Here is an 11412-nt window from a genome sequence, read left to right on the forward strand (position 1 = left end):
CATTTTTATTACGTCTAATAAAATTCATAATTTACGTGGCCTGGGAATTTTTTTTTCTTAATCCCAATTTTGTGAATCTTCTCCCATTTCTACACGTTACCAAGCCTCCTATCATATTAAAAATATTGACGTTTTTCAGTTTAGTTTTGAAATTTCCATAAATTCTGTAAATTTTGTGTTTTTATACTCATTTTTATTTTCATTAAAATAAATAGTCACCTTCGTCTCTTATTCCTGTTCTTTACTCTAATTTCCTCAGACGTGACTGTAATTATCACTAAATTACAAAATAAAAAGGTTTTTCCTGTGTGGCTTTTTGTTACATTAGTGAGAAAAATGTCATAACATTGAATTTCAAGGCAAGAATTATAAAAAATAAAACAAATAGTCACACAGCGACAGAAAGACATGTTTTTTTTTCCCACAGAAATGAAACTTTTCACTATTTTTTGTAAATGGGAGAATGTTGTTGCCAGCTAGGCCTGAACTGGCCATCTAGGACGCAGAGCGGACGCCTCGTCGGCCATTCCAGCGGCAGGTCGGGCCCTGTGCGTATCCAGCCGGTGGCAGCTGGCCTTAAAGTGCCAGTGCCTCTTAGTCCGGTCCTCCTGCCAGCTCTTCTTATTCCTCCACATGGCTTTCTGCAAGATAGTAAATGAGGGTCCCATAATTGCACACATACTCACTTCACATTTAGAAGGATCTGGGGTGATCTGTAACTCACGAAAGACCCCTAACCGATGATTATGTCTAAAAATAGGGGGATCTTCTAACAAATTCTCCTTTGCCTCAACTTACATTACCGATGAATTTCCATCCACCATACCTGGGGCGCCCATCACCTGTGCTTATACCCCCAAAGTACAATAGTCATAGTGACGTCTTTAATTCGGATAATCAAACATGTGAATTTTCTTTAGGAAGGTCGTTAGAAATAATAATGTTATATGAGTTTATGTAAATTTTCACTACATTTCTGGTGGTATAAAGATATTGGGCCAATATAAGGGAAATTATCTTTTTACACAAAGACACATTAATTATTTTAATTAAAAAAAACAAAACCAGTAATAATGCGAGAGCGTTTTGTATTTTAATTAAGTAGTACAATATATATTGTGCCTTTCAATTCTCCTGGTAAATGGTGACATCTGTTCTATCCTACATTATTGATAAATTAAAGGTGTGTCATTTCAATTGTAAACGTATTGTAAACGTCTAATTGTTCGTTAATTAGATTATTAAATATTTTAAAAATAGTTTTTTTTTTATACCCATACTACTCAGAATATTTTTTTAACTTCTAACGATGGTGCGGAAAATTATATTTAGATATTATATTTGTAAAGGTAAATTTAATTAAGGATAATTCTTGTTTATTAACAATTGTTAACTACTATTACTATTTATTCCTAAAGTTTTCCTAACCTTTTTTCTAAAGTTTTTTTTCTTTTTTTTCCAAAATAGGAATTTTGGTGCAGAATAAAATATTTGGATATTATATTTGTAAAAGTAAATTTAATTAAGTGGTTTTAAATATCCCATTATTGTTTAATAACAATTGTTAACTATTGTTAACTATTGTAAGTTGCCTCCACTGGAACTCATTACCAAAACTCTAGGTAACTTCCATTGTGTACTGAAGTGTAATAGTGGGCGTCACCCTTTTTACACATTGGCCAATAAACTTCCGATTTCAGAGCTGTCATTGGTTAACAAAAGAATGCTCCCTGCCAATCTCCCCTACGCCATATAAGCACCAGGGAATTTATTTCTCATCAGTGTTGCTAACTTGCTGAGGAATACATCTGTACAAGCATCAAATTGGGATAGTACAACTGGAAAGCACTCATCGCCATGTCTGGAAACACATTAATTGTCCTCACAACAATCCTATCTTTTAACCCTTTCTGTACTTCGTCCGCTTGGTAAGTTTCGGTGCACCCAAATTACTAGAATCAAGTATTTACTCCAAATATACAAGTAAAAAAAATAATAATATATCTTTTTTTCCGTGTTCTTCTTGTTCTAGGTCCGTGAACAACTTTTTGATGACAGGCCCTAAGGTAATTATTTATTTATTTATTTATTTTGCCGATAAAAAAAAAACATTTCTAATTTCCTTGTGTACATGTTTATAGTACAGATATAAAGATATATTTTTTTTTTACTCAATAGGCATATTTAACTTATTCCACGAGCGTGGCGGTCGGCGCTCAAAGTGGCATTGAAGAATGTAAGTACCAATTTGCGTGGGAGAGATGGAATTGCCCCGAACATACCCTTCAACTTGCTACGCAAAAAGGACTTAGAAGCGGTAAGGCTCATTTTTCTGTATTTATTTTAAATCTTTTTTTTAAACATACCTTCTGTGATGCTACGAAATCTCTAGAGTTTTTTTTCTACAAAAATGTCTAAATCTTACAAAAATCCTACAAAATATTTTTTGTCAAACTTTGTATTTCTACCATTGAAACATAAGATTTCTTCAGAGTCATAAAAACCTTTCAGAAGTCATTCTTTCTCCCCAAAACAACTATTTTAGATTTTTATCTATTCTTATTCTTCCCCGTAACTGATAGTAAGTTAAGAAAATTACATTTTCGATCCATGCCTGTAGAAGGATACCTTTTTGGAAAGTATAAATACCTTTGGAAGTGTTTGATTTAACTTTATTGACTTTTTTCTGTGTTTTTTAATAAAAACATATAAGATTAAATTGTAAAAAAACATATTATTTCTTTATCTTAGGGTCACATGTTGTCTCTTGGCTTTCAGCAACCAGAGAAACATCTTTCGTACATGCGATCAGTTCAGCTGGCGTTATGTATACGCTGACCAGAAATTGCAGTATGGGAGACTTCGATAATTGCGGATGTGACGAATCAAGAAATGGGAGAATCGGTAAGTTTATATTTTTTTTTAGCTGACATTTACTGTTTTAATTAGTATTTTGATGAGAATATATTTATACAGTTATCTGGGGTAAATAATAGTGGATATTAACCGGCAGCTCCGGCTTGGCACATTTAATGATAGGCAACCTCGTTCGGTAGAGCTAAAAAGTCGAGCTAGAATGTCTTAAAAAATTTAATTAAAAAAGCAAATAACAGCACATTCTTAGTATTGTGAATTCATAAATATTTTTTGGATTATTTAATCTGTTTGAATTATTTCTGATGCCTTATACATGGAAACAAGTGAATTTTAAAAATGTATTTGATTTAAAAAAAAATATATATATATATTTTTTAAAAAAAATATAGCACTATTTATCTATCTATTAGGAAATCTGAAAATGTTTAATCTTTAGTAAGACAAAAGTTATTTTAAAAAAATCCATGTTTCCTATTTGCGTGATCGGTTATACTGGCGTAAATTATATTTTTATAATTTTTTTTTCTATTTTCTCTCTTTCCTGTTTTTTCCTAGGTGGAAGAGGCTGGGTATGGGGAGGTTGCAGCGATAATGTCGAATTCGGGGAGCGGATTTCCAAACTCTTTGTTGACGGATTAGAGACGGGGCAAGATGCCAGAGCTTTAATGAACTTGCATAACAATGAGGCAGGCAGACTGGTAAGTTCATTAAATTTTTTTGTACAATTGTTTTTATTGATTTTTTTTTTTTTAAATTTCAATTAGCTGCAAATTAACTTTAATTGTTTAACAGTTTGTGGAATGGTTTCAAATTGAAATATCCAATTACTGTATCTGATCTTTCCTTGGATTGTTCTTTTTTAATCATAAGCACAAGATTTGTATCAAATCTTGATAAATGTAATAGATTATTACAATGTATGAGAATTTTCTCATTCTTCCGCTGAATGCACATTCTTCGTTCTGCATAAGAATGTCTTAAGTGTTGAATTAGCCATGTGGGCGCTTAACACCTAAACACTGTTTTGTTTTTAAGGATTAAGTAGGGTTTAGACAATAACTTTCTCTAGCACCTGAGGTATCAATTTACGCTTTGACACCTATTTTTAAGCCTTACCGAATAGGTAAGAAACAATTTTATATTTGGTGACACAAGACTTGTCAGAGCTTATGGCTCCTCATTAACGGATTAAAATTTTTATATGTAGTCTTACCCATTTGCAAACAATTACCGTAAACAACGACTCGACGTTTAGTGAGATGTGCAGTATTTGAATATGAATAATTTGATATTTTACGTCGGCAAGGAATGTTTTGGAGTATAGGTTTGGTAAGGGTAGCAAGAAGTATTCTAGTTATATTTTGTCCTGGTTTACCAAGGATTGTTGTTAATTTGTATACTTTTATTTTTGAAGGCCGTCAAGTCAACGATGAAAAGGACTTGCAAATGCCACGGGGTATCGGGAAGCTGCAGCGTTCAGACCTGCTGGCTGCAGCTGGCAGAATTTCGAGACATCGGGAATCACTTGAAGGTGAAGCATGACCAGGCTCTGAAACTGGACATGGACAAGAGAAGGATGAGATCCGGCAACAGCGCGGACAACAGAGGAGCCATAGTGGACGCCCTCGGATCGGTGGCGGGGACCGAACTTGTTTTTCTGGAAGATTCTCCGGATTATTGCTTAAAAAACGTCAGCTTGGGTCTGCAAGGAACCGAAGGCCGAGAATGTCTCCAGAGCGGAAAGAACTTGTCTCAGTGGGAAAGACGGAGCTGTAGGCGACTCTGTCTGGAATGCGGTCTCAAAGTCGAAGAGAAGAAGATTGAGATTATTAGTAGCTGCAACTGCAAGTTTCACTGGTGTTGCACCGTCAAATGCGACCAATGCAAGCAAGTCGTGACGAAACACTATTGCTCCAAAAGAGAAAAGCATCCGACTAATGTGCACCCCAAAAGGAAGATCCGAGGCCATCGGAGATGATGGCGTTTGGTCGGATTTTACGGACGCTGCCATTCTATGTTTACACTGTAGATATTTTGTTTGTCGGATGAATTTTTCTTTGTGCCTACTTCTAATTTATAATTACAAATTAGTATTAATTATTCAGGGGTTTAAATGTTGATTGTAAATGCGGTTTAAAATAAAACCTATGCACTTTTCTAATAACCGACTGCGTTTTTCCCGGCCTACCTCGGCAAATAACTTATTTTTCCTGTGAGTTTGATTGAGGTTTCTATCGAGGAAAAATATATATATATATATTTTTTTTTTTGTTCTCTCTTTCTGAATTATTGTCTTCATTTGTAAAGATTTTCACAAATATTCTACAAGCTCAATGTATACCTTAGGGTCGTTCAACTCTGTATTAAAAGACATTATTATTAAATCTTCTAGACTTACGTTCATTTGTTAATATTTTGCTGATGATGTCATATGATGATGCGTCCAATCGTCCCCGTGACCACAAAACTTTGGTTTGTCTACCCATGTAAGACTATTTCCAAATTTCAGAAAAGCGTCATCCACCTTTTTAATGGAGATCCACGTGTATTATGTAGAAGCCTATGGCTCTAGGAGAAGAATATTAGGAAGAACCTATGTATTGTTGACGATAGCTGTGGCCTCAAGTCTCAAAATGTGTCGAAACCGGAATTATTGATGGGTTTTTTTGAGATCCAACTCCTAGAACTTCATTAATTCTTCAAACACAGGCGTTTGATATATTTACATAGAACAACATTAGTTTTTTTACATTCTAGTAGCTCGACAAACAGAATTTACCATTATCTTTGACTTTCGAGGAGTTTGGGTAACTTTAACACCTGCGGCACCTTATTGCGTTCAACAACGTTCTTCTGAGCCCAATACAGGTCACCACCAATGTTTCCCCGATGCTCCCAATGACCTGTCAACAAATAAAAATAATCACGTGGGAATCCATCAACCCTAACGACACTTTGATAGATCCAAGGGCTCCATGGAGGGCCAATCCAACTATAGGCAGCCTGCTGGCCGTATGAGCCTGGAGCTGTAGTTAATTGAGTCCCTCTTACTCCATGAAGCCCTGGTGTTAGGTAGAATAAACCGTCCACCCATCTGAAGGTCATTCAGAGGGAGGAATGATGCTTATTTCTGTGCAGGAACCAAATTTCGTTAAACAATGACCGTAAACCCTTAAAGAGAGCAAACCTTTGATGTGTTAAACGTCCTTTCCATGTAATGAGAGTCATTATTCCGCCGCGCCACCATTGTCCTTTGAACCTGTACACAGACATCAAACTTGTAAAATAAAAAGACAGTGAATGTTAGCTGCGTTAGGCTCGCCTCCTGCTGCTTCTTATCTGTAATCTGGTGTCATCCGTGGTAATCAACTTCCTTTAAGTGTAGATTTGTAGGGAGGAATATTCTCACAGCGGGTTTTTAAGGTCTATGTCCTCTCCTGTCATCATAAATGATGAACGCCCAGAGGACATACATTTCAATCTTTATATATAAATATATATATATAAAATTGTTTGTTTTTTGAGATGTATAGAACTTCTGTAGCTACATCATTCCACGCAAACTCATGACGAAGAGTAGTGGACCTAGTTCGCTTGTACGTGATAATGTGATTTCCGAGACCAAATGGTCTCATTTAAGGAATCCGTTTTACTGCACTTCACCAAAGGGTTACGGAGTCTACGCTGTTATCTCGAAAGTTAACGTAATGGAACAAAAGGTGTTTAGCTGAAAAAACACGGCCTGATTAATAAAGTTTATGTGGTTTAAAATAATCAGTGCCGTAAAAAAAAATTAGCCGATGGTAATGACTGCTTAGAAAAATACGCGGGTAATTAGTTTTTAATTAAATGGCTGGGGATAGAATTATCTTTATGTTGAGTGCATCAGTGGTTGAATTTTTCTAGTAAGAGTCGTTACTGGCCAAGCCCTCCTTGACTATCGCACCAGTACATCTAGAATGAATGGGGACTCTAGGTTTTTAGGACTCTAGGTTTTTAGGATTCAAGGTTCTTAGGACTCTAGGACTCTAGGTTTTTAGGACTCTAGGTTTTTAGGATTCAAGGTTCTTAGGACTCTAGGACTCTAGGTTTTTAGGACTCTAGGTTTTTAGGTGCCAAAAGTATTTATTGGGCTTAGAGAGTTCTTCGATGCTTCTTATAATACGTTTAGTCTACAGACATTATAAACGGGGTACAGTAGGTATGAATGCATTAGGATACCCCACACATTTCACTTTCTTTGGTTAGAAAGCACTCTCTTCCGTAGTTACGTGGTTGAGGATAGGACAGTAACTATAAATGCAAAAAATAGTACTGCGGTTTGTGGCCATACCTATTTTATTGGACAAGCATTGGAGATTATCAACCTCAAGATATTCAATCTTGTGGTATATACTTCCAAGAAATAATCCTATAAAACAAATTAGATATTACTAAAAATATTCATTTTGTTTTAGCATTTAATTCTAGACTAGCAAACCTATCGTCAAACTGCCTTCTCTAAATTTCCATAACTGTGAAGAAAAGGTTTTGTGCTTTTCTAGAGATGGCAGGCATTCCAGGTTATAACGATTTAAGTTTTTAGAGTGATTTTAAAGCTTATCTGTGTAATAATACAGGACAGTTTTCGCCACTCCTGAGATCCTACGAGTCCAAGATCACTGTCAGATGGTCAACCTACCACCACCGATGATCAATAACCTTATGAATTAGTTCATTACTAAATTACTCTAGAGTGGCTTTCTTTATGGTGGGTTTGAATGACTAAATACTTGCCAATTCCTGAGAACCACCCAAACCGTTCACTATAGCCCTGCAGTCATTGTTGGGCTTTGGTGACACCTTGTGGAGACGGTCTAGCTTGCATTTTCCCCTTTCAGTTCACAGTCCATATTTTCAGTTCTTTACATTTTATGCATATTATCGTGACTTTTAGGGCTGTAGAACCCTCCGATACCCTCATGCCCAGCAAACATTCTGATCTTCTAGAAAAGAGGGGCACAAGGATTGTGGATTGTAAATAAACTACTAGCCTCTCCAACTACATAGTGAACCTAAGACAATTGGCCTTCGGTGGGGTGCGGAGGATAAGAATCTGGGAACTTTCTAGATTGGCTGACCTAGGAACTCTTTAAATAACTCTTTAATAGCCCATCACATAGACTTAGTGAAAGTGACTCACTAATGGTGGCTACCAAATGTTTCTAATAACGTTCCTCATGAAGACCATGGCTTGTCAGGTGGTAACGATATTCTGAATGCAGTCAGTTGTATTCAGGCAGAGATTCCAGCTGTAGTGAAGCAGTCATAATATCAGATATGGCTAAATCAGAGTAGTATATGAAGAAGAATGTGTGACCCTAAGATTCTGCTCATTTACTACCCCCAAGCACAATCCTGACATATTGGCTTGACCTGTGAGGCCAACACTGGCCAGGGACAAATGGTCCCTTCTCGTAGGTTCACATTACATTCTCATTTCTCTTTCTAATGATTGACGTTCTCTCTGCCGACCCAACTTCTACATCCTCAGCCTTCTACGTTTGGAAATCGTTACTTCGAGTTATCTAATGATGACTAAACGGTTCTAGTAACCTTAGACATGAATCTGTAAGAAGTTTTACAGAGAGATATTTCACTTTTTTTAAATAAAGTACTGTAATCTGCTGGAATTTTCCATTAATTACTGTCTGAGATGTCTGAATTTAATCTTTAACCACTGTCCCTGCTAACGAAATACCTATCGGTGGGAAAGGTGCCTTTGTGAACGTTAACAAAAATCAAGTGATTAGTAGAACAGTGGAGAAAAGTGATGCGTCACTCAATACACCCCACCTTTTTGAAGGATGTTTTAGCCAATCAGATTCTTCCAAAAGTAACGTAACCAAAAGAGGAAAGATAAATAATGGGGGGAGGGGGTGTCCTAAATCATAACCTTTATTATAAATTGCATAAAAAACGGTATTTCAGTGAACAGGGCCGGACTGGCGATGGGAAAATGGCCCTGGCCCTTTAAGGCTGTTGGCTGCCTGTTGACGTGAGTGTGGCTGATGGCTGGATATTTGTAAAGTCACGTAAAATGGGGCTGGGTTTACCTAGCCGGAGACCACAAGTAGACACGGCGAGTATCGGGCGCTGTTGGCCAATGTCCTACCAGGCATTTGCTCTATGTGCCAGATGTCTGGTCCAGGCCTGTCTGTAAAAGTAGTGATGGGTGAAGGTGATGGGTGAAGCCACAACACTACAGCATCATGTTTAAAAACACTGAAAAGCCAGGCCAGCTCACAGAGGCCTCCGGTAAAACGGCCCAGGCATATGTATAACTAAAGGGTTCTACTAACGTGTGAGAGAACCTGGACTAAAGCGCGTACCGTCTGCCTCGTACTTCAACCACACACTATTACACTTGCACATCTCTCCACGCGGCCTTGTGTTCTGGCACCGGGATTTGGAGACAGTTTCCTTTCTGGATTTAATTACAGAAAGTCCGATCAAACGTAACATATAAACGATTCTCGTTAAGCAAAGGTCACCTGTGTTTGTCACACGGCAATCACAGAGTAAAACATCAGAAAAAGTGTATTTTATGGTTTACGATTAACTGCTGGTCTTGTGATGGTAACCTGTGGTAACGTATTAATTGTTACAGGTGTATCATGGTAATTATAAACCCGTGCCGCATAAAATTGTTTGTATTAATCAGTATAGGGAATCTTGGACACATCACTGTGAGGAAGAACTAAAGTTCTCGGAGATCGTTCTACATTAAAAAAATACATTTGTTTATTTCTCAGATCAAGCACTTAAAACAACAAGACACGGACCAGCCATTGGACCGCATAAGGCCCTTTGGTCGATGATCTAAACCCGTTATTTTGATTATAGCACTTGCGCTCGTGGACCATGGGTGGCAAAAAACCCTCAAGGTCTCTTCATGGTTGGCCAGCTGCCTGAAAACCAGGCCCGAATGTTGAAGAGGGAATTGCCCTTACAATGGGAAGACTAGATGGGCTAATCTGCTGTCAAATTCTATGTTTCTATGTCTCTACCCATGTCACATCAGTAGATAAAACACAGTAACACCGTGAGTTGACCCCGTAGGTGACCTTCTGCGCTTCGGCCAACAGACTGTATGGTACTACAGCCTCATGTTTATTGAAAGATTGAATTTGTGGGTTTGGATTTGAACGCTGGCAATTTATCCTTCTTTGTTTGAAGATAGAATATGGCATCACCAAATCCATTCTGTTTTAGAATTTTTGATGTCCACTTCTTTGGATATGCCCAGATTGACCTTAAGACATTCGACCAAAATGTTCAAAAATGAATGCGAAAATAAACTGTGATAATTACAATGGGGAGGCTACATCTGGTCATGGATTATGGCGGGTGTTAGATATCACAGATGGGTTTTATAAACTAATCTCGCTCTGTCTTATGATCTTCGTGAAGCGCCAAATATGAAGCAGAGTTAATATTTGAAAAACTTCCGGCTAATGGCCAAAAAAGGGGACAATTATTCATGTTTGTTAGTTAATGTAACAGTAAAACTAAACTATGCCAACCATGTTCAATGTCATTATAATTACATAATTCTTACCTTGTTCTCCTAAAACCTGGAGACAAGAACCACTAGGCCTACCTTGTCTGCCCGTTTCTCCTGCTGTAAAGACTCAGACCTTAATCAGTCGTTGGTCTCGTCTTAGATTCAGGAGCCGTATGTCTATCCCATGCATGTTTAAGTTCCCTTAATATTACCACACAAACCAGTTAAGTCAATAGTAGACTGGACTGACTGGTTAGAACCTCAGCGTGCGTTGGTAGTGTGTCGATTAAACTTGAAGGTTGGTGGCTGGAGAACTTGACTTGAATATCAGCTCAAACCCTTGTAGACGTACCCAAGATCCTCCATTCGTAGAGATCCAAAAGTCCCTCGAAGCCTCCGTATCTTTGCCTTCCGCATTGCAGGTGGTCTAAAGAAATGGAGAAGACAGATTTCTAGATAGATGGAAGAAAGGGTAGTAATGATAATGTTAACCCTTTAAAGAATGTGTGTGTAACAGGGGTTTGAAGGACATAAAGGCTCATCCTTCTTCAGATTCCAACAGTCGCAGAAACCGCAAAAAAGCAGGCAGCGCAGGGATTGGCCGCGTGTGGCAGTCGAATCCCTGATTGGCTGCCCGGACACACCTCCAAATGACTTTGTATAGTTAAGCTACATCCCTGGTTTAATTGAGTCTATATATTGTTTTCTTATGTATTTTTCCACTCCCTGTATCCCACAACCGTAACTACTGTATGCTTAAACGAGTTTACACATTGGCTAATGGTACGTATATGTGACACAAGGTATACGTTAATGTTTCATTCACCGCCGTGTTTACTCGCAGTCCATAAATATGTAACCGAAATTTTAAAAAAACGATCCAGTCCCGTCTTCTTCGATACTTTTTTCCAAACTTCGGATAAGTTGCAATTCACAGAGAAGTCACAGCATTTCCAATTAACTACTTAATAACGAACAATGTGTTAAAA

General features: G+C 37.6%; 1 protein-coding gene across 1 annotated transcript; it reads left to right on the forward strand.

Moving 5' to 3' along the window:
- The first annotated feature begins 1857 nt into the window (after nucleotides 1–1857).
- On the forward strand, nucleotides 1858–4855 carry LOC128471135 (protein Wnt-8). The gene is made up of 6 exons (XM_053453003.1): nucleotides 1858–1928; nucleotides 2033–2066; nucleotides 2179–2317; nucleotides 2779–2904; nucleotides 3433–3575; nucleotides 4292–4855. Exons 1-6 carry the CDS (start codon nucleotides 1858–1860, stop codon nucleotides 4853–4855), a joined length of 1077 nt encoding a protein of 358 aa, XP_053308978.1.
- The last annotated feature ends 6557 nt before the right edge of the window (nucleotides 4856–11412 follow it).

This window comes from Spea bombifrons, chromosome 13, assembly GCF_027358695.1.
Source record: "Spea bombifrons isolate aSpeBom1 chromosome 13, aSpeBom1.2.pri, whole genome shotgun sequence".
Classification (NCBI taxonomy): domain Eukaryota; kingdom Metazoa; phylum Chordata; class Amphibia; order Anura; family Pelobatidae; genus Spea; species Spea bombifrons.

Coding starts and splice junctions, on each gene's coding strand:
- LOC128471135 (XM_053453003.1), top strand. CDS start 1,858: ATGTCTGGAAACACATTAATTGTCCTCACAACAATCCTATCTTTTAAC. Junction 2,905..3,432: donor ATCAAGAAATGGGAGAATCG/GTAAGTTTATAT, acceptor GTTTTTTCCTAG/GTGGAAGAGGCTGGGTATGG. Junction 3,576..4,291: donor ACAATGAGGCAGGCAGACTG/GTAAGTTCATTA, acceptor TTATTTTTGAAG/GCCGTCAAGTCAACGATGAA.